General features: G+C 43.1%; 1 protein-coding gene across 1 annotated transcript; it reads left to right on the top strand.

Annotated features, from left to right (window-relative positions):
- The first annotated feature begins 2,716 nt into the window (after window positions 1–2,716).
- Window positions 2,717–23,400, top strand: LOC121862625. Its single transcript, XM_042360942.1, has 5 exons — window positions 2,717–2,863; window positions 4,570–4,750; window positions 8,042–8,156; window positions 20,648–20,801; window positions 23,107–23,400. The coding sequence occupies exons 1-5, from the start codon at window positions 2,717–2,719 to the stop codon at window positions 23,398–23,400; spliced, it is 891 nt and encodes a 296-aa protein (XP_042216876.1).
- Window positions 23,401–25,147: the final 1,747 nt, after the last annotated feature.

The raw sequence follows: 25,147 nt of genomic DNA, 5'->3' as shown, positions 1-25,147 counted from the left end.
ATTATGGTCGTGGTTGTTATAATCATGGTCGTGGTTGTTATAATCATGGTCGTGGTTGTTATAATCATGGTCGTGGGTGTTATAATCATAGTCGTGGTTGTTATAATCATGGTCGTGGTTGTTATAATCATGTTCCTGGTTGTTATAATCATAGTCGTGGTTGTTATAATCATAGTCATGGTTGTTATAATCATGGTCGTGGGTGATATAATCATAGTCGTGGTTGTTATAATCATGGTCGTGGTTGTTATAATCATGGTCGTGGTTGTTATAATCATGGTCGTGGTTGTTATAATCATGGTCGTGGTTGTTATAATCATGGTCGTGGTCGTTATAATCATGGTCGTGGTTGTTATAATTATGGTCGTGGTTGTTATAATGAGGGACGTGGTTATTATAATCATGGTCGTGGTTGTTATAATCATGGTCGTGGTTGTTATAATCATGGCTGTGGTTGTTATAATCATGGTCGTGGTTGTTACAATCATGGTCCTGGTTGTTATAATCATGGTCGTGATTGTTACAATAAGGGTTGTACCTGAGACTTACACAGGTAGAATAAACCCCACACCTAATCTTTGATCTCAAAAATCGCAGATTAGCCTCACCTAATCAACAGGATTAGAGACCATTAGGATTGTACCACCAATACCGATATATTTCACACTGGATTAATAACAAAACATTTAATCACATTTCCAATAGCTAATGTCTTACGGATATCTTATCAAGTTGTGAGTCTTATATGTCTATATAATTGTTTTATTCTTACAAATATTTATAGTTCGTTGTGTATTGTATTGTATGGTATGGAATTGTATGGTATTGTATGGTATTGTATGGTATTGTACTGTCACAGGAATAAGTATACTGTACACACTGTAGCTGAAAGGTCCGAAAATGGTCTGGTAACGTTGAAACTGCGCATCCAGACGCATGAATAAACTCAGCTCCCCCCTCACTTGTTATCTCTAACTAATTTCTGTTTCCCCTTCTTTATTCTTCTATTTACTCATCTTCCTTCCTTTACTAATGCAAACAACATTAAAAAAAAGTAGGCTAAGAAAAAAGTGGGGGGAGGAGGAGGGAGCCATACTGCAATCGTGGGCTGACAGCGTACAGCCAATGATGGTGCGCCAAGTCCATAGACTTGCATCATTATCCAGCTTAAATAAAATGGTTAATTAATGGCTTCCTAAAGAAACCATTGATATGGGACCAGGTTTGTTCCACCAAGTTTGATGAAAAACGATTGTGCCGTTTCGGCTGCCCAGAACAGACACACACACAAACAGACAGACAGACAGACAGACAGACACATGCCTAGTCTTATAGTATATTAGATTAAAGTATCAATAACTGAACAGGTAAGAAATAACTACTGGAAACTATATTACATCAGTATACATTAAAATAAGTACGACACTTACAACAATGACATAGCCTATCCGATGTCCTATCAATGTGAAGGCATGCCGTTGACTATGTAAATGTGTGTATAAAGTAAGTTTATCTTTAAATACCTAATACAGGAGTTGGGCGTCTGCATAGAAAACGCGATCCGTCCAGCTGGTACCTCAGGTCCTCTCAGTCGGACATTATTTTTTATTTTGCCGCTTGCAGCGGCTACTTTATTGTGCACCCCACACTCATCCTGTGAGCGGTAGCGCAAAAGGATTACAGAGTAGGGTTTACAAAGGGTCATAATAATTAACCCCGGTTGTCAGGATATTATGGCACCGAAAGTTACACAGTATTTCATTTACATTATTTGTTTAGTTCTATACATAGAGGGTAACTTATTCACAAATGCGTGAGAACAGGCGTGTGAGGCAGTATGTCTGGCCTCACACTTTGTTATTCACATTTACGTGGGAGGTATTCAAGCACATTGCGTATTTGGTTCTGTACATGAGAACTGATATAGTTACTGAGTGCAAAAAAGTGGATACAATCTTAATATGTCGGCTATCTTGCCATTAGAGATGAAGTGTTGTGCCATTTCACACACAGTGTGCTTGGACCTGTCCCTAAAAGGTTCTATCTTCACACAGTCGAGGACGTAGTGTTCAAGTGTGTGGCCATATGTATGGCCACACACTTTACATTTAGTTTTGTTTACATCTGCTTGAGGAACATACTGCCAGAGGTACTTATATCCTAACCTTAATCTAGCGGTTACAACATCTTGTAATCTAGTGATCTTGTTACTTGCTCCATATACATGTTTCACTTGATACATCTCATCATGGTAAACTATGGATCGACTAGTGCCTGTTTGCACTTGTCTACTTGCGTCAAACTCATCAATAAGTTCTTTCCTAATTACAGTTTTAAGGGTTCTTTTTGACAGACCCAAATTGTATTCAACGGTGTCTTTGTTAGACGCGAGTTTGGCGAGGGCATCAACTCTGTCATGTTTTATGAGGCCTATGTGAGAGGGGATCCACAACAGTTTGACCTTGACACCCCGGTCAACAAGGCACGCATATTTGTGTCTGGCTTCAGAGACATCAGTCGGCACAGCTGTAGACAGATGTGGTGTGGGTGAGTGTTGGCACCCGCTCAAGGTCGGTCGGCGCGCGCTGCTCCTGAGTATCGTTTATATAATTCCTGAGTGTAAATCAACCGTAACTTCTACTATTCATGAGTGTGAAGGGAGAGGACGGCGGCTATGTAAATAGACCGTTTAATCACGTCCTTTCGATGTGAGATTATGAGTGTGACTGCCCGTGGGAGCCGGCTTACCGAGCTGACCCATGTGCTGACATGCAGTCAATGGGCCGCACCCCAAGGAGGCTACCATTCACGTGATATGAGCATGACAACTCATGGCAAGTGGAAAGTTACAGGGGATGAATCAGTACATAAGTCAAGTGTAATGAACCCATTTATATAATACTTCTGTTGATGAAACAGGGACCATTACACATTTTTTTGTAACTCATGCCATTATTAATGCCTAAACGACTTAACACTCGCCTGGAAAATGATAAATCATGGCCTGGAAGACCTGGGGAATGCCTTAAATTTGATTTACGATATCTGTTATCCATCGGGTATTTTTATGTACAGAACTTCTAGATAAAGTTGTCGTTAACTATATGTGGCTAAAGTTATCGCTTTGCTTAGTGTGTGGAGGCAGTGTATACAGGGAGTATGTTGAGGATATGTGTAGAGAGAGTATGTGGAGGGGATGAATAGAGGTTGCGTGCAGAGGAGAGATAGCAGCAGCTGAACTCAATAACACTAACATGGCACTCAGAGGTGATGAACTATCCATTTATGTGTGGTTCATCTTATCCAACCAACTAAGGTGGAACACAACAACACGGGGAGGGTAACATAAGATAAATACATCACTTTGTAGTGTGTATGTTACGGATTTTTTGTAAAGTCGGTTATTTTGCAAAATTCCCGGCATGCATACCGGTAAATTTCCGAAATAACTTACAAACAGGATAACCAACGTTAAAAAAAAAGAACAGGACCACTTAACTTTGTATCAATCTACACGAGACATCCTAACCTAACCTAACCTAACCTAACCTAACCTAACCTAACCTAACCTAACCTAACCTAACCTAACCTCTCACTTAACCTAACCATAAGGTTAGGTTAGTTTAGGTTGTCTGTTTGTTAGTCATTATGCATGCCGGGAATTTTGGAAAAGAACCGATTTCACTAAAAAACGTAACATATACACCATCACACCGACAATGAAAATACCTGTTCCATAACAGTGCATCTACGATTATTTTATTTATAAGTTATCTCTCTTGTCCTGCTGGGCTAAATTATTTTACCCATAAGATTTCCTCACCTTGTCATTGCACTTCTCGCTCACTCTGATCTCACTTGTGCAACTATATCTCAGGGAAGGTAAACACGCCTTCCATCCTTCCTCCCCTCTCTTCTTCATGTTTGTCAAAGACTTAAAACTTTAGATCCTGGCAATTAACTCCTCAACATGCCTCTCTTAAAAGTCCTTCCCCTTGCTGCTCCAAACTTCAGTGTTGGTAATAATTTATCTACTTTATGGCACTTAAATACTTACAAAGCTCCCTGACACGAGATAAAGTTAACCAAGTAACATTTAATGCCTCTAGAACACGAGCACTAATTGTCTTTCACAACCAAAACAATTTTCCGCCACTCTTCATCTTCAGAAACTTTCCTCCAAGTTAGACCTCTCTCACTTCGGGAATGTAAGACTACTCGTTGACCATAATTCACAGTCTCTTGTAATTAAGGCATTATTAAACTTGCCAGCATTGCTTTTAAACTTTGGCTTTGTGTTCATATTCTTTCAAAACTTTTCTCCTCTTGACTACTTACCCTCCAGGGTCCTTTTTCGCTCCACATTAAATACAGCTGTATTATTGTGTTGGGTGATTCTCGGGTTCCTCGAGGCAACGGAGTTTCTTTCAAGCACGTCTTTTCTCTCTCACGTAACCAACAAGCAGGCTGTTGAGAAAAAGAATGATAGAAAGGATTAAAAGTAGTATTATGATTTATGAGTAACGTGTGATATATGGCAGTAGTGGTGACTGTTTACAATTGCATCAGTGGTACCCGTGGCAGCTGAGACACAGTTGTGCCCGTGGCATCTGGGAGACAGTGGTACCCATGGCAGCTGGGACACAGTGGTACCCATGGCAGCTGGGACACAGTGGTACCCATGACATCTGGGACGTGATACCTATGGCAGCTGAGACACAGTGGTACCCATGGCAGCTGGGACACAATGGTAACAGTAACAGCTGGGACACTCCCCTGAACCGAACCACGGCCCAGAAGGCAAAAACCACAGAACAAGAAGCTATGAACCTGATCCAGTCGGAATCGGACTTGAACATTTCCATCGAGGACCACCAGAAGTCCCCGATGAAACAGTGGTGGAAAACATCAGCACCCTGAACATCCTTACATGGAATGCTCAGGGCCTCAAAAACAAGAAACACCTCCTGCAAGAAGCAGCAGCCAAGGACAAGCTTGACATCATACTGCTACAAGAAACACTTCTACAAGAACACCAGTTTCAAATTCAGTGGTTTCAAGACATACAGGAGGCATTTCACGCAGGCGTCAACAAGAGGATGTATGATCTTGGTCAAGTCAAGCATACTCTCCTCCGAAGTCACGCAGCAATTTCCATGTGGGGAAAACATCGAGACACAGGCCGTCAAAGTAACCCTCCAAGAACGGGAATTAACTGCTCACAACATCTGCAAGAACCCAAGGGACTCACTGGAGGTGACTCAATTATTCGCTTCGACCGCTGACCACGCCACACTCATAGGAGGGGATTTCAACGCACATCATCCCTTCCTAAGCTCGGTAAGCCCCACAAATGAAGACGGCCTACACCTATACACCACCTTTCAAGACACACCCGAGATCTGCCTCCTGAACACCGGAGAGCCCACCCACACTAGGGGAGGAAAGCTAGATCTAACCTTCGTCTCCAGTGCACTACAGCCTTCGGCCTCCTGGCAGCTACACCCCACGCTGACCAGCGACCACTTCGCCACCCTAACAACGCTGAAGGTGAACAAACTACCCACTCCACCCCCGCCGAGATGGAGATACAATACCCAAAAGGCAGACTGGGGACTCTTTAAGAAACACCTGGCTAAGTGGCGCGTAAAATCACAGCCGGCCGGCGCAGCACCCGTGGACGAGACAACCCTCCACCAACAATTGGTCGAGGCGTTTCACCAAGCGGCAGAAGAGGCTATCCCAAAAACAAAACCCACATCAAGACAGTACAATGATTACTGGTACTACTGTCCCAGGGTGAAAGAACTCAACCACAGAGTGAACATGGCCCGAAGAAACTACAGGAGACATCCCACGGAAACAAACAGACATCTCCTGCAAGTCATAGTTAAGGATACCAGGGAAGAGAAGGAAGAAATAAAAAACGTAAGCTGGCTCAAGTGGTGCTCCGAACTGAACGAGCACACCTCCCTTGGCAAGATGTGGGCCCAGATCCGAAGGGCATCTGGGAAGGCAACACCACCACCACCAACCCATCCCAACCCAGAAGAGGAAGCCGAGAGACTTGCAAAACTGTTCTCTGACCGAGCAGCAACGAAAAACCTCCCGAGACAGGCGGAGGAGACACAATGGCGTCTGCGACAGGTCAGACTCCAGATGATCGAAGAGGCCTGCAACAGTGAAGATGACACCGACAGATCTTTCAACCAGCAAGAACTCCAGAAGTCGCTAAAACGAAGCAAGGACACAGCACCAGGGACCGATAGGATAACCTACTCCATGCTTTCCCATGCCGGTAAAGCCGGACACGAGGCTTTGCTACAAGTCATGAATGCTTCGTGGACTGCACAAAGACTCCCACCGGAAGGCAGATATACAGCTTAGAAAGTATCCTCTCCCAGCAAGTGCGGACCTCAGTTCGGGGGGCGTGCCACTCCGAAACTGACCACGTCCAAGAGTGGGGGTTGGTGGTAAGCGTCCACTGATCGGGGGTCCGCTCACACTTGCAACCTGCAGTATCCTTCCATATCTGCAGGTAGGACAACCTACAATCCCAATCCGGTCTGGCTGCTCCAGGAGCTCCAGCCGGAACCACCGAACGGGCCGCCTATAGGCCCGTGTCGGACTACGGTCCGACAATCTCAACAACAACAACAACAGCTAATGGACCTGGAACACCTGACGAGGTCCCCATACAGGTTAATGGACCCGGCACACTAGCATCACTGGCTCCAGTACGGATGTGTCTGGTAATACAAAGTTGTGTGTTGCTTGTCCAGTCATAAACTGTTTAGTGTTGAGTTTAAGGCTTTAACTATAGTTTATTTACCAATATGTTTACACAAATGTTGAGTTATGTCAGTGACGACTTGCACTATGCTGAACACCGATTTTTGGATCTGAATAATAGGCTACTTGTCACACACATTTCCGTGTTAGAAGACATGTTTCTTCATTCTTTCCTCTAATTCACTTAACTGTCAAACTTTATTCGTAAGACCATATAAAGTGTTGGCAAACAGTTTAGACTGCGGGAAATTTCTCTTCCAGTGAAAATTACAAAAAATTACAAGAAGAAACAAAAAACTTTAACACATCAGCTGTTATGTCTTGAAAGGTTTATTTAGCACCGACACGTCTATTGAACACGACGTAAACATAATTATCTGTGTAAAACATGTAAATATTTTCCAGCGTACCTGTGAAGTGTTAACATATCAATCTTCGTGTACTCCACCAATGTTTTTATAATTCACGAGAATATTTTCCATCTCTCACGCATTTACATGAAAGGTGTAAACATATTTTTATATTTCCCTTTTCATAGTAAAGAGAAAAATCATGAGTGCAACAGCCACACTAATGGCAGTTCTCATCCAGCTCCGCCTCTGTCGTTTATCACTTATGAGTCAGGTGTGACTGCTGGCCTTAATCGAGGAAATTTAATAATGTTTATATTTGTGGATCCTTAATATTTCTAACAATAAATCATCAGGACCTGATATCTTTTACACCTCTAAATATACTATATCAACCGGTCTTATCACTATCTATCTCTCTGTACATCTATATTTGTCACTTTCTCTCTATCTATCTATCTTTATCTCTCTCTCTCGTCCTGTGCCAAAAATAATATAGTTCTGTTGTCAATTGTGTTCCTCCCATTCCATGAACACTGATAATGTTCCTTAAATTTGTTCCAGGAATTCTAGTGTCCCGTTATTATTGATATTCCAGGTACTGGAACTCTCTCGTCTCCTCATATATCTGTTCCAGGAATTGTGGTAATGCTCTCTCTCATTGTTCTCGTATGTCCGTGATAGATTACCACTAAAATCAAATTACTTCCTCATATTGTTCCAGTCTGGTGAATTATCTCGTTATCGTTCCAGCAGGTCAGTTAGTTGTCGTGGATGTTCATTTGTTGCTAAAATTGTTCAGGTTGTTCAAATGAATCGTGGTGGATCTTTGTACAATTCCTTATGTTGTTCCACGAGTGTTCATAGTAAGCCCTGTGTATTTGTTCATGTTGTTACAGGTAGTGTTTGTAATGTTCGTCTTGTTCCAGGATCGCGTGGTGGCGTCATGTTGATGCGTTCTAGCGACGACCAATTGAAGAGACACAGAATTATTCGACTGTGTTCCAGCCACCGGTAAGGCACTAATGAGTCTGTGTACCTGTGATGGTGGTGTACCTGGGGTCTGTGTACCTGTGATGATGGTGTACCTGGAGTCTGGAGACCTGTGACGGTGGTGTACCTGTGATGGTGGTGTACTTGGAGTCCACCTTAGTGTGAGCGACTGTAACTGATGGTACACATGGAGTCTGGTGTGTCAGGGTGATGATACTGTACAGTGTACACTAGTAGTAGCAGTGTGATGGTACAGTAAGAGTTGGCAGACAGGAGATACGTGGTTCTCGGAGGTACACTACATAATGTGGCCGTACACTTAGCTGGAGGAATGAGCCAACCAGTCAGTGTTAGGTTAAGTGGGTGTGACTGTCCCTCCACACTCCCTACACCACCACCATCATCCACACTCCTTACACACCATCATCCACCCACGCTCCCTACACCACCTTCTCCATCTACCCACGCTCCCTAAACCACCACCAGCCACCACCACCACCACCTCCACCACCATCATCATCACCTCTCACCCTACTCTCCTTATTATACATCTCCCTCACATTTGTCAGTCTTTATCGCATCTCTCTCACTCTCCTGTACATTTGTTTCTCTCTAGTTTTATCTCAGATCCTATTTGCAGTTAATCTTTTTATTGTTGTCTCCCTGAATTTTTGTTATAGCGGCGTAAACTCACTACATTATTCAGCCGAAATCCCGCGGTAGGAGAAGATAAAACACGGCAAAACGAGAGCACTTTAAATTTCCCTACACTACTGAAGAGGGCCGCAGGTTATGGTCGAAATATAGTGATCTTATTGTTTTGCTGTGTTTTATCTTTTCTTACACTCGAGTTTCAGTATCATACAACGTACAGGATGTAACTGTATCTCATGTACAGCTCTTCTTTACTAAGGCCAGTTGCCCACTGTAGTGTAAATTAAACATTTTCTTTAGTAATTTTCATCTATATAATTAAGATTAAGCTTAATGTTACTACTACTACTGCTATTACTACTACTACTTTTTTTTTTAAAGTGGCCTCCAGCCTCCCCCAATAGCCACACCTTCGCCGCTATTGTATTGCCTTAAAATTAAATATCCTCACACAAAAGTACCTACCCTAGCTGTGTTGAGTTAGTTGAGCCGCAGACCTAAATCTGAGAGCGGTTGTATGTACCGAGAATGTAGACGTCATAGCAATCACCGAAACTTGGATGAATCTGGCGAGCAAAAATTTTTTATCAGAGTACGACATAGAAGGGTACAACCTTTTTCACAAGGACAGGGAAGGTAGGAAGGGGGGAGGGGTCGCACTCTTCGTCAAGGATACATTAAAATGTTGTATCAATAATTCAATAACGGGTGAAATAGGAACCGAGTCTGTATGGGTAGAAATCACGGAAGGAAGAGAAAAACTAATTATGGGAGTGATTTACAGGCCCCCAAGTCTTGGGAAAGAAGCAGCTCAGCCTATATGGCAGGAAATGAGTAGGGCAGCAAAATATAACAACGTGTGCATTATGGGGGATTTCAACTTCAGAAATATTGACTGGGACAACATTGTAGGTGACTATGAATCTGAAGACTTCCTAGACGCAGTACAGGACAATTTTTTGAAACAACTAATTACAGAACGTACTAGAGGTGACAATATATTAGACCTAGTATTAACAAATAAAGAAAATATTAACAGAGATATCACAGTAGGGAAGAACTAGGTAACAGTGATCACAGAGAAATCAGGTTCACCCTAAATTAGGAAACAAAAAACAATGACAATATGGTCAGAGTCCCAAACTTTCGGTTGGCGGATTATCAGGGGTTAAGAAGGTATCTAGGTGAGGTCACCTGGGAACAGTTACGTCAGTCCCCAGTAGGAAAGGGTGAGGTCATAGATGACACAACAATTGATCATGACTATAATATATTCACTAGTATACTACATAAAGCACAAGAACAAAATATACCATACAGAAAAAATAGGTTAAATAAGAGAGAGCCAAGGAGGATGACCAGAAAACTTAAACATGGCATAGGAATAAAGAAAGGAATATATAAGAAATTAAAGGGAGGGGAGGAGCAGCTCAGAAATCGGTATAATGAACTATCTGGGAATGTTAAGAAAAATGTAAGGAAAGCAAAGAGAGACTATGAAATCAAAATAGCAAGAGAATCCAAGGCAAATCCCAAGGGATTTTTCCAGGTATATAGAACAAATGTCAAGGACAAAGTTGGGCCTTTAAAGTCAGGGAGGGGAGAAGTGATAAATGGCAGTGAAGAAATAAGCAAAGCACTAACAGCTACTTCTTATCAGTTTTCACAGAAGAAATTCGCGATGAAATTCCAGAGATGGAACTGATATTGAAGGGAAAGGAAGAAGAGAAATTAAAGAATATCACTATCAGAAAAGAGGATGTTCTTAAGAAGACAAATAAACTAAAGAAGACAAAATCCCCAGGGCCGTATGAAATTTTCCCTCGAGTCTTGAAAGAGTGTAGGGAACAGATTAGCTGACCCCTCGTAAACTTATTTACAAAATCATTAGACACTGGAGTTGTGCCAGACTTGTGGAAACAGGCAAATGTAGTACTCATATTCAAAAAGGGAGACAGAGCATCAGCGTCAAATTACCGGCCGATCAGTTTGACGTCAGTAGTGGGGAAATTTCTTGAATCAATTATAGCAGATAGCATCCGATCGCATCTAGAGAAAAGCAAATTAATCTACGACTCTCAACATGGGTTTACGAAGGGAAAATCTTGTCTCACAAATCTGCTGACGTTTTTTTAGGAAAGTCTTCGAGGTAGTAGATAATGACGAAAATTACGATGTTATTTACTTAGTCGTTAGCAAAGCATTTGACAGAGTACCGCATCAGAGGCTTCTGAGAAAAATTAAAGCTCATGGTACCGAGGGGAAGTTTTAAATTGGATAAAATCATGGCTCACCGATAGAACGCAGAGGGTCAGCGTAGATGGTGTTAAATCTGAGTGGGGCTGTGTAACCAGTGGGGTTCCCCAGGGGTCAGTACTAGGCCCACTCTTGTTCATAATCTACATAAACGATCTAGATACTGGGATCAGCAGTGACATAAGCAAGTTTGCTGATGACACCAAAATAGGGCGGCAGATTAATTCAGGGCAGGATGCAAATGCATTGCAGGAGGATCTAAATAAACTGCAGGGGTGGTCTGAAAAATGGCAAATAAAATTCAACACCAGCAAGTACAGTGTACTTAATATTGGAAGAACAAATACTGATAATGTATACAGCCTTAACAACATCAACCTAGAGAAGTCGACTTGTGAAAGAGACCTAGGGGTACTTGTAAGCCCGGACCTACGGCCTAAAAAACAGTGCGTTAATGTTCGAAATAAGGCAAACAGAATATTGGGTTTTATATCTAGAAGTGTAAGTAACAAGAGTGCAGAGGTCTTATTGCAACTATATCTTGCGCTAGTCAGGCCGCACCTCGATTATGCGGTTCAGTTCTGGTGCCCTTATTATAGAATGGATATAAATTCACTAGAGTCGGTGCAGCTAAGAATGACAAAAATGATTCCGGGACTTAGAAACCTTCCATATCAGGATAGGTTTAAGAAACTAAACTTGCATTCCCTAGAAAGACGAAGTGTGCGGGGAGATATGATAGAAGTACTTAAGTGGGTGAAAGGAATCAATAAAGGGGATATAGATAAAGTTATTATAATATCCGAGCAGGGTAGGACTCGGAGGAACGTATTGAAGCTGGATAAGTTTAGGTTTAGTAGGGAGATAGGAAGAAACTGGTTCACAAATTTGGTAGTGGACGAGTGGAACAAGCTTAGCAGCTTTGTAGTAAGTGAGGGAACTCTGGAAAGTTTCAAAAGGAGGCTAGATAGATTCATGGATGATAGAGAGTGGTAGTAACTCTCGACAGGAGCTGCCATGCACAGGCCAACCGGCCTATTGCAGACTCCTTATTTTCTTATGTTCTTATGTTCTTATCTATGCGGCATTCAGTGACTGTTGCCTCATAGTCAATGTCTGGGGCCATTGTCAGCTTTGGGGCCGACGATCTCGTTCCCCTGAGGAAAAGCAATGCAGACCTAAGCAGAGAGAAGGACAGTCGACATCTCAACCAGGCTGTTTTGTAACCTCTGGGCTGCTGCTTCTGTTCAGATAGCATCTCCGCGAGTCTGGCAAAGAAACATCTTGCACTTGGTTCCATCCCACTAGAGGTTGTGAACACCAGAAGAGTGAAGCTGCCTAGAATGATCAACATTCTGAATTTTCTCCCCATATACCCTATTCTTGTCATTCTTGTTCCTCCTGTGTGCAGCATCGAAAGCTAGGTTATGGTGACATGCGACCATGGGGTCGAAAATCGTATGTCAAAGAATGGCCACTGTCTCCGCGCCCAGATTCCTTGAACACTGACGTCCACACGGGCTTTGTTGGATGCGTTTGAAATTCTGTGATGGAAATTCTCACCGTCCAATGAAAGGAGGGTCGGTTCCACCGTGACGTCGTGGCAGGTTTCCTTCAGTAAATTTTCTGTGAGATCCCTTACTTCGTCATGCCTCATGCATACGAAGATCCCCTTCTTGCGCAACATGGCGTGGTCGATGTCATAGGATGAGCCACACACGCATCGGGAGGACAAACCTTCTACTAGCCAACCGTACCTTAGAGCAATGGCATCTGTAAATTCTTGTTTATTAAGGCAGAAACCTTTTGCCCCTATAGGTAACGTTGTTAGCCCATTCGAGGCTCCCACCTCCTATGCTATAGCTACTTTTTTTTTCAAGTTCACTGACAATTGCAACATCAATTAAAGAAGTTTATCACTTTGGGTGTGCTGCCGTTCAGTCGTAATGGACCGTCGAAACTTTTTTAATTCGTTTGTATCCACCTGATTTGCTTCAGGCCTGCACCTCCCTGTATTTTCAGCGATTTTTTCCACACCATCCCTCCGGTTATTTTCTTGAACATGATAGTGTTTGGAGGGACATTGTCACCCTGGAACCTGATGCCTTCCTCTGCACTTGCTGGGGGATGCTTTTCCTTCAGCTGTTGTAAGGTGTTGTAAGGTTTATTGGCAGCACACCACCAGGGGATTCCTCTGTGAGAGATCTTACAGCAGAGAACACTTTTCCCACACGCATCTTGTTACCATATTTTCTAGCAGCATCCTCTGTGGTTTGCTTTCAGTCTTCTGTAAATTTAAGTCTCTGTTACAATGTTCTTGCCTCGCTTAGGAGATCGTCCAGTGTCCCGTTCTGCCACAGTGTCTGTCTTCTCTTCATTGCAGCTACATCTTCCTTGTACTTACTCCAAGCGTGTGTTCTCTGGCAAAATAGATGAGGTATTATTGCTAGTATGTGGAGAGCTATTGGGACCAGGGAACTGTCATGAGTGACTGTAATATTGTATAAGGCGGGTCATCTCCCGGATCATTTTTTTGGTGGCCCCACATTTTGGTGGTTCAAAGATGTTATTTGGAGACCACCTGACAACTTCTGAGTAGGTTTCTTTGACCCACTTCTCTGCATCTTCCCTCGACATGCCTCTCCATTGTGGTGGCTGTCTGTCATTCACCTCGTGGACATCTGCTAATGTTGGAGCAGCATTTATTGGCACTACTGTACATTTGCAGACTGAGTGGACTCACTGCTATCATTCAGAATATCGTCAGGCGGTGTTGTCCTGGTTATATCTACTGTGTCCTCCTGTGACGGATCCCTGGCCTGGGGATTCCGACAGTAGTTCTCCTCCCTGCACCCCATACATCGGCTATTGTTTCTCACACATTCACAGTTTGTGCAATTTTGATTCCGGCTAGCACAGATGCAAACACAGTTGCCCGGCATAACGCTCCACACTTTGAGTAGCAGGAATGTCTGCCACTGACATCTGCTTTGGTCTCATTCAGAGGAATCTAGTTCTTATGAAGAGGGCCAGAGAGGTGACAGGTTGGCCAGCAGTGTCCGGGTAGTAGGACATACTGTTTGTGCGTGGGCATGGTAGGCCACCCCTAGTGGGTGAGGACAACAATCGGAATTATACACTAGGAGCTGGAATAGTTATAGCTCTTATTTATATATCTATGGCAGGAATAGCCACAATTTCTATGGTCACACTGATGTAATAAAGACTTAATTGGTCAAGTGGGGAGGGTGGCTGGCACCAGAGTGTCTGTGTGTGGGCAGCGACAGCGCGCATTGAACAGTTGGCCTTCTAACGCTGGCCTCAGGGGAGAGAGTCGCGTCACTGCACCCGCTAAAATAGGCCTGTCCCACACCAGGCCAGACGCAGGGGGTGGCATTACCACCACCGACCACTACACCTCTCCTGGTAATCACTGGTACACACAGAAAATTTGAAATCATTGCCGTATGGGATGAGGAGAGCCTTCAGTGCCAGTGATAAGGGTGACGTCTAATATTCACCGACACTATGTGAAATTCCTGCTCCCACCTACGGAGTATGTCCCCTCCAAATTCACAATAGACCCGGGAGGACACTCAACTGCACCCACCCCTCGCTGCTACTACTACTACTATCTCTGATTTATCCCAAGTAGGAACACCAATAAATTTGCCCTCTGGTCAGTAAGAGGATTATTGAACTGTTTAAAATTAATTTTATGTTACTATAAGCTCAAATAATGACCCAGTAAAGGTAACATACTGGCCACAACAACATTATCAAAATCGGGAATAATTTCCTGATATAAATTGCGTTGTGTTGGTTAAGAAACATTTTGTTTTACCGTTGTGCTTGAGTAATGCTGTCGTTAATATTCCTGTGAGAAATAATGAGGAAGCCATCACTCCACCTCCTGCTCCTAGGCTGTCCTGGGAATCCTCCAAATATCTCTTCTGGTCCAATAATTCAATGGTTTTAAAAACTTCTGGGGAAAAGTATGAGGATGAAAGAGTTTAAGCCGAGCTAAGTCGTGTCCCAAGGATTGTCAAACCCTCTCCGGAGAGTTAAGGAAAGGCCTTTATCTCCTGACAGTGTTTTATCGCCTTCATTAATTGTCTTTCATAGCGAGACAGTTCACAGTCACTGGTATTACTAACTGGGGAGTATTTTTTTTTATATTTCACGTTCATTATACCACGTTCAGTTACCAGTCTTATCGCGTTCATCAATACAACGTTCAGTTACCAGTCTTATCACGTTCATCAATACAACGTTCAGTTACCAGTCTTATCACGTTCATCAATACAGCGTTCTGTTACCAGTCTTATCACGTTCATCAATACAACGTTCAGTTACCAGTCTTATCACGTTCATCAATACAGCGTTCTGTTACCAGTCTTATCACGTTCATCAATGCAACGTTCAGTTACCAGTCTTATCACGTTCATCAATACAACGTTCAGTTACCAGTCTTATCACGTTAATTTATCAGTAATGACACATAGCTTTTCTCCTCCCGCTCTGATAAGATCTCTTATAACAACAACGGGACTTCACTCACTCACCTGAGACAGCAGAGGTCAGGTGTACGTGAGAACTGAGGGCGCTGAAAATACACTTGATTACTAATTTATGTCGTCATAAAATATAAACATTGGCTAAGTGCAACAGTAAGACTCTTTAAAGATTAGTTATTTATTAATAATAGCGTCGGGCACTGCAGAACAAAGTTGAATTGAATTGAATTGAAACAGTTTATTCAGCCAAAAAAACACAGATACAGAGTGGATAATAATAACAAATATTATCATGGCTGAGCCAGTTGAGAACCTAAGCTCTCTTTTAGGCACCTAATATATACTATATATTTATCTCAAGGAAGTATTATGTAACATTCAGTATCATCTGGAATAGTACAATAGCATGGTGGTAATGAGAACGTCTCATAATGTTACCACGGTTATCACTTCAATATTAATTAATTTTATATATATATATATATATATATATATATATATATATATATATATATATATATATATATATATATATATATATATATATATATATATATATGCAAGTGAATCACTGTAGTTGCGCGTGATCCAGGTATATGCTGATAACCACAAGGAAAGAAGAAAACACAAAGTTCCCAAGCGCTTTCGTGTTATTCACATCTTCAGGGGTGAGTACAGTCTGGAAAGTGAGCTACATACTTATGTGAATTATATATATATATATATATATATATATATATATATATATATATATATATATATATATATATATATATATATATATACACATAAATTACAGTGGAATTGAAAAACATAAGTATAATGGGGGAGCAGTACAACATGGGTTGTACAGTAATAAGGTTGAACAAGAGGACAGAGCTGTCAGGATTATGTTAGTTAGGTTAGGTTAGTGCAGCAGCTCACAACAGCTGCAGCAGCTCACAACAGCAGGAGTAGCTCACAACAACTGCAGTAGCTCACAAGAGTGCAGCTGCTCACAACAGCTACAGCAGCTCACAACAGCTGCAGAAGCTCTCAACAGCTGCAGCAGCTCACAACAGTTGCAGCAAATCACAATAGTGCAGCAGCTCATAACAGCAGCTACAGCTCACAACAGCTACAGCAGCTCACAACAGCTGCAGCAGCTCACAACAGCAGCAACAGCTCACAACAGTTGCAGTAGCTCATAATAGTGCAACAACTCACAACAGCTGCAGCAGCTCACAACAGTTGCAGTAGCTCATAATAGTGCAGTAGTTCACAACAGTTGCAGCAGCTCACAACAGCAGCAGCAGTTCACAACAGCCACAGCAGTTCATAACACTGCAGCAGCTTGCAATATTGCAGCAGCTCACAACAGCTGCAGCAGCTCACAACAGCAGCAACAGCTCATAACAGCTGCAATAGTTCACAACAATGCATCAGATTGAAACAGCTGCAGCAGCTCAAAACAGCTGCAGAATTCACAGCAGTGCAGCGCAGCAGCTCAGAACAGTGCATCAGGTCAAAACAATGCAGCAGCTCACAACACTGCAGCAGCTCACAACAGCTGCAGCAGCTCACAACACTGCAGCAGATCACATCAGCTGCAGCAGCTTACCATAGCAGCAGCAGCTCACAACAATGCAGCAGCTCACAACACTGCAGCAGCTCACGACACTGCAGCAGCTCACATCAGCTGCAGCAGCTCACAATAGCAGCAGCAGCTCACAACAGCTGCAATGGCTCACAACAGCTGCAGCAGCTCACAACAGCTGCAGGAGCCCACAATAGGTGCAGCAGCTCACATCAGTTTCAGCAGTTCGCAACAGCTGTAGCATCTCGCAACAGCTACAGCAACTTACAACAGCTGCAGCACCTTACAACAGCTACAGCAGCTCGCAACAGCTGCTCACAAGAGCAGCTTGCAACAGCTGCAGCAGTTCACAACAGCTGCAGCAACAGGGTCACAGATGGTATACATTTAATTGCATTAGTCGTAATAAATGTAATGTTCGCAACAAAAACAACTCGTGAGCTGTGGCGACACTTTCACCACCTACTTAGTATGTTTACTGCGTCACTGGACACTTGCTGCTCCACCCAGTGACACTGTGAGGGAGTGAGGCTACACCTTGCTTTGCTCTCTCTCCCAATCAATTCCTTCCCCTTTGTCTGCATGTCTGTCCGTCTGGCCCGTTTGGCTGTCTGTCTCTCACCCTCTCTCTCCTTTCACAATAACACAAACAATCTCGATTAACCAGCAGAGGTGAGGGGAAGGTGTGAGAAAAGATATACAGAGAACATGACAAGGAACAGGTCCCCAGTGTTGATGGTGAACCCATAAACATAATAACACTAAAGACTGTATGAAGGACCACAAGGAAATACAGAGTTAATGACCTCCAGGAGTACTGGAGGGCTTTGTAGCGGCAGCAATGGCCTATACCATCTGTTTCACAGAGGAAACAGGTCATGGTCGGTCTACCTTTGTAATAAGGAATGACGGTTTTAAATACATGTACAGCTCGGGAATATTTTCCTGTCTCCTGTCCTTCATCCCATCTTGCTACAGTAAAAACTCTTAAACATTATTCCGGAGAACAAGTGGCTAGCTCTTCAGGTTGATGACCCCATCGACCCCATCTTTAGTATAGTGTGGCTCAGGAAATGATCTCAACATTGCATGCTTCCCTGTTGGACGCTGTAAACGCTTCTGCGCTTCACCTTACACAAGGATGTAGGGGAGTGCCCAATAAAAAAAAAAAAAAAAAAAGATCTCAACATTTGGTTCTTAGATGGCAGCACTGCAGCTAACACCTCACCATCTTTCCTGACAGACATGACTCGAATCAAGGAGGACGGGGTTAATCTCAAGTCACTGTCTCAATACTTCCAAATGTGAAGTTGTTTGTGAAAAAACCAAGAACACCTTAAAACATTTTTAGGAAGATTATAAATACGGAGGGAGACACCAGGCTGAGACAAGAAATGGGGTGTTACATACACTCTGGCAACACCTAAAACTTTCCATGCTGTCTTCAAATGGTCTTTCAATATTTAAATATCCTAGTTGGCTAAATTTTTCTCAATTATCCTCTATACTCACACTGTATAATACTGTTCTTGCATGTTTTTATTGCTTCCACGTTGTCCTAAATTTAATAAAGATATATTTCCCTGATTTTCTTCATACACTACTGAAATTTGTATTACTGTCTCGAGGTGGCTCTTTGTTTCCGAACTGAGAGATGACACCACTACCCAACACTTTAATCTTGTTCCTTCACGATGTCAAGTATTGTCTAGACTTACTACTGGCTTGTGAATTTCGTTTGAAGGATCTCTAATGGCCACACTTCCTCCTGTTTGTCATTACTTGCCTGTGTATTCTGGTATCATTTAAAGCTACTTCCACCGCATTTATCTTACTGCTGAGAGGTGTTTCACGTTGTCCAAGCTGCCGTATATTGGCCATAATTGCCCTTGTCTGTGCCAACATATATAAAACAGCTCACGCCTCCCACCCCCCTGTTATAAAGGTGAAGAACAAACAACAGTAAAGGCAGCGATAAAGATAGTAAGCTGTGTAATGGAGGACGCCAGGTCACGGCCATTAGTGTTTTATGTTATGACTCGTAAACTGGTGGTGGTAACTTTCCCTGAGTCACACCCACCACCTTCCCTGAGTCACACCTTCCACCTTCCCTGAGTCACACCCACCACCTTCCCTGAGTCACACCCACCACCTTCCCTGAATCACACCCACCACCTTCCCTGAGTCACACCCACCACCTTCCCTGAATCACACCCACCACCTTCCCTGAGTCACACCTTCCACCTTCCCTGAGTCACACCCACCACCTTCCCTGAGTCACACCCACCACCTTCCCTGAGTCACACCCACCATCTTCCCTGAGTTACACCCACCACCTTCCCTGAGTCACACCCACCACCTTCCTGAGTCACCCCCACCACCTTCCTGAGTCACCCCCACCACCTTCCCTGAGTCACAACCACCACCTTCCATGACACACCACCACCTTCCCCGAGTCACACCCACCACCTTCCCTGAGTCACACCCACCACCTTCCCGAGTCACACCCACCACCTACCCTGAGTCACACCCACCACCTTCCCCTGAGTCACACCCACCACCTTCCCTGAGTCACACCCACCACCTTGAGTCACACCCACCACCCACCCTGAGTCACCACCTTCCCTGAGTCCTGAGTCACACCCACCTCCCTGAGTCACACCCACCACCTTCCCCTGAGTCACACCCACCACCTACCCTGAGTCACACCCACCACCTTCCCTGAGTCACACCCACCACCTTCTCTGAGTCACACCCACCATCTTCCTGAGTCACACCACCACCTTCCCTGAGTCACCCACCACCTGAATCACACCACCTTCCCTGAGTCACACCCACCATCTTCCCTGAGTCACACCCACCACCTTCCCTGAGTCACACCCACCACCTTCCCTGAGTCACACCCACCATCTTCCCTGAGTCACACCCACCACCTTCCCTGAGTCACACCCACCATCTTCCCTGAGTCACACCCGCCACCTTCCCTGTAACATGCTTACTACTCCCTATATGGTTACTTATTCACACTGCTGCCCACCTGAACTCACTCCCCAACTCTACAGACAATGTGTTGTTGTCATATTTGTAACCAGAACATCAACATAGTGTATATTATTATTCTTAAGCTGTTTAAATTCTGTATAAAACTACCTACTCTTTACCTCGATCTGTGAGAGACAACAAAATTAACTTTTCACACATTTATGATGAAGTAAACAACGAGACATTGACCATCTACCTGTAAACAAAACCCGCTGACACACCTGACTACACACGTGTTATAGTTCTCTCCAAACACTGTAATGAACAAATGGTGTTTCTAAACATTTCACAGAATTTTACTTTGTCCAAAAACTTCCACTTAACACCGATGTATTTATTGTCAGGCCAAAGAGGTTCCTGACATGTATAGTCCAACAACTACTACGGGAAGAGAGAATGTGAGAGCTTTACACATACTATTAACCTGATATTTGATATAATTCTTGTTGTTGATGTTTTTGGGTCAGATGTGTTGAAGTGACTCAGGACGGCGGAGGCAGAGGGTCAGGAGGAAGCTATCTTGAAGAGAGCATGAGGATGATGGTGTCTGGGACGAAGGGCGACGCCTACCACCCTACGCTGCCCCCGGAGATAGCTACAGACGCTGCCATCTATGTTACCGTGAGTGAGAGTGAGAGAGAGAGAGAGAGACATCCACTTTCTTCCCTCCTCACAACCTTCATCTCCACCCTCCATATTCCCACCTCTATACAACCTCCACCCTCTTCCCTTCCCACAACATCCACCCTCTTTCCCCTTACATACTCCACCTTCCTTCCTCCTCACACCCTCCACCTCCACCCTCCTACCTTTATACAACCTCCACCCTCTTCCCCCCACATGCTCTACCCTCTTCCCTCCCTAAATCCTCCACCTTCCTGCCTCCTCTCAACCTCCACCCTCCTCCCCTCAACCTCCACCCTCCTCCTCCACCCACGAACCACCAGTCATCATTCTTCATTTAGGACCTCGTAAACGTAAGGTGGTGGACTTTGCCTCGATGTTACTGAGGTGCTTGGAGAGAGAGAGAGAGAGAGAGAGAGAGAGAGAGAGAGAGATATTATCACACCACATATAGCTTACAGCTTCATAATCATTATAATACTATCAACATAGGAAGGTTTAAAGGTTTATCTCGTGCCATAAATGTATTATATTATTTCATGACAGCTGACGTAATGGGCATTTCAATTTGTATGTGATAGTGACCCGGGTATATTATGTGGTAGATACAGTTTATGGTGTCAGATGTATATAGAGTGTGTGATAGTGACCCGGGTATATTATGTGGTAGATATAGTTTATGGTGTCAGAGGTATATAGAGTGTGTGATAGTGACCCAGGTATATTATGTGGTAGATATAGTTTATGGTGTCAGAGGTATATAGAGTATGTGATAGTGACCCGGGTATATTATGTGGTAGATACAGTTTATGGTGTCAGAGGTATATAGAGTATGTGATAGTGACCCAGGTATATTATGTGGTAGATACAGTTTATGGTGTCAGAGGTATATACTGTAGAGTGTGTGATAGTGACCCGGGTATATTATGTGGTAGATACAGTTTATGGTGTCTGAGGTATATACTGTATATGATAAAGAAAATGTAATATACACTTATATGGAATCAATGAGACGAGTGAAAAAATGATCTAGTTTTAACGTGATGAGTATATGAGCTGTAGTGGTGGAAGTAAATAAGGAAGCGAAAGTGAGTAAGTTCTACTGATTTAAGTAAAGCGGTTTAGTATACGTGTATAAGCTGCAGTAAATGTGTAATTGATGAGGTATAATTAAACCAGGTCTAGAATATTACTTAACAAAAAATTAAGATCAGCCGAGTAGCAGTAGTGTGGGTGAGTGTCATCCAGCGATGTGTATTATGCGGATGATTCTTGAACACGATTGTGCAGAGTTGGTGGATAACCTGGGTGTTTTGGTGGATGTGATGGATGAATAAATAGTGGATGACCTGAGTGTACTAAAGGAAGTAATGGATGTGATATTTTTTCTTAATGATTTGTTTCTAAGATTTTATTGAATTAGTTTTTCCTTATAAATATGATAATGAAGCCAGAGTAGCATATACTTAAGAACATAATACTCCATTCTCACCAGTAGAAAGTAACTTTTATAAAAGGTACAGATTCGATTCATATACTGTAACTGTATTACATTTATACTGTAGTACCTTATTCTTGGTCGGTACTTGTAATGTAAAGTACACACGATAGAAAATAGGTGATTGAAGGAGGATTTTTCAGTACTGCCCCCCCCCCACACAGACGTAAAAGCTAGATTAAGGTAGGTTAGGTCAGTCACAGGAATTACATAAGTACTGTATCTGTATACTTGCAAAATTTTGAATTTTGTAGCCAACACCAGGTAGTACATGGAAGATAGCCAAGTGATTGTGACGTTACCGTGGTTCACATAGGTAATGGCATTCTACTAGGTAGGTGTTGTCATTATGTTAAACAAACTTCCCCAACTAAACGCTATTTTATCATATACATTTCCAATCAAGCTTTTTTGTTCTATTCTACCAGTTTAAGCCCACGTTCCTGCCTCCTGTCATCGCCCTCAACCTGGTCAGTTGCTTTTGGTGTGTCCTAATACCTTCCTCACCAGCCCACACAGGTGATGTACAGTCACGGAAATAAGTTCTGTCAATCCTCCGAGCTATCCATGGACCCTGTGACTCGTCAACCTGTGAATCCGAGACATCACACGTCCCAGTGCGTCATCTGGAGACCAAACAATGTGTGATGTCTCGGATGCACAGGTTCATGAACTTCAGGTAGGAGGACTGACAGGACATTTTTCATTGGTTGTACTTTATTGTCTCTTCATACCAGTCCAGTTTAAGTAATTCCCTCACGTCTACTTACCTGTTTAGAAGCTAACTAATACATATATGTACAGGTGATCGTAGTGTTCTACGCAGCCATCATCCTGCTGCTGGTGGGGACTAATCTTCACCGCCTTCGTCGCCAGCGCCGCAGCCACACCCATCAACCTCACCTCCAACACAAATCTCAACATCAACGTCTACACAGTCCCAGCCAACGCACCGTCGATACCACCACTTCAGCGACAAACCTCCTCAGCTCCACCTTCTTCAGCAGTCCTCTTAACTCTAACGGGAGTACCACCACCACCACCATACTTCCCCAAAAGGAGAGATGGTCTGACCAAGGAGGCGCCGTGATTGTGTAAGGGCGGGAGGGAGGGAGGGAGGGAGGGATATAAGACACATAAGAGGTGAAGGGGGTCAAGGCCAAATGAGATGAGGGGGTGGATGAGTGTGAGAGAACGGTGAAGAACAATGGTGATGCGAGACAATGGAGGGACAAAATTTACACCTCAATTTTGTAAATGAAAGCTGGCAGTGAACCTCCTCCACACCTCAGAGAAATGTGGAGTGATGGACTGTTAAAGAAGAGTCTCGGGTGACCTGTATTACTTTGGAGAAGGAATACAGTGATAACAATTCTATTGGTGTTAAGAAGTATTGTATCTAGTGTTAAGGAGAATCACGGGTACACTGTAACTCGAGTTAGCTACATAATAAGAGTAACTTTAATTTGAGTCAAGGAACGCGGAGATATGTTGCTGCTGTTGTCGTTGGGGAAGTTAACTGTGGTGATTCTGGCCAGTGGATCATTCCAAAAATCTCGTGAATGATCCAAAGAAAACGGGAGAGCAGAGCAGAGAGAGAGAGAGAGAGAGAGAGAGAGAGAGAGAGAGAGAGAGAGAGAGAGGTGACACGCAGGACCCTCTGCTTGTACGAGACAAATGACGACGACGGGTGAAGAGAGACAGAAAGGAGTTCCAAGAAGATAAAAGAAAAAAAAAACCTGTTTGAATAAAACAAAGGAGAAGCTGAAGAAGAAGAACAACAACAAGCAAAGGATTAAGACTACACAAACAAAAGGGTGAAAAGGGAAAAAAAAGCAGAATGAGTAAAAGAATTACTTGAAAGGGCAAAATGACGAATGGAATCTTAGGATACACATAACATATTATAGTTTGAGTAAAATAATTTCACCTGAGATAAAAATAATGTTAGATGATAATTCTTAAAATTTTAGATCATAAATCCTCATTATTCATTAGTCAGTGTTACAGAGCTAAGACTGGTTTATGTGAGAGACTGATTTATTACGGATGTGGACTGGACAGAGAGAGAGAGAGTGTAGTCGGTGACAGTAGAGAAGTGTAGTGTGGAATATGATGATAACCCAACTGTAAAGTGAAGTATTATGTACAGTAACGGATAAGGTACAGACAAACGTACACTCTAGTGATCATACTTTACAGTGATCTTGGCAATGTAAGCAGTGATTCTTCGTCAAATTTTGTGAAAAGTGAGTGTAAGAAGTAATCCTGGTTCATAACAGTGACATGTAATGTACTGTATAGAGCGATGCTAGCGGTGAAAAGCAGTGCACTGATGTTGACTGTGGTTTTATATAGTGATAAACGTTGTGAGTTGGCAGTAACGGTGTAATCATTTACGCTGTTCATAATGTACAACTTCATCACTGAACAACATCTGTACTGAGCCACAAATTGACGTGTGCTTCAACGGACAGGTACATACCGGCAGAAGTGAGGCTTAATGGAGTGCTGGAGTTTGTCGTAACCGACCGTACATAATGTAGGTAATGTAGACATTTATAGAATATTCTGAGAACTTACGACAAAAACTTAGTGACTGATAAGCCAGACATGGTGGTGTGAGGCTGTTGGGGCACAGATTACAGTACGTCAGCACCAACATGAGGGAGACCAGTCTGTTGACATTGTAAGAAGTGCATCATGTTAGGTCTTATCTTTCATTGGTGTTGGCAATATTAATCGACTTTTGGAAATATATTCTGAAATTCGGTTAAAAGAAAAAGAGGAATCTTCCCTCCTGAATTTATGTGATTTACTTTTACTCTACTCATAGTAAGTGTTG

Source organism: Homarus americanus, unplaced genomic scaffold (genome assembly GCF_018991925.1).
Source record: "Homarus americanus isolate GMGI-L3 unplaced genomic scaffold, GMGI_Hamer_2.0 scaffold31037, whole genome shotgun sequence".
Classification (NCBI taxonomy): domain Eukaryota; kingdom Metazoa; phylum Arthropoda; class Malacostraca; order Decapoda; family Nephropidae; genus Homarus; species Homarus americanus.
The sequence above is the reverse complement of the archived record's forward strand: the minus strand, read 5'-3'. Positions and strand labels throughout refer to the sequence as shown.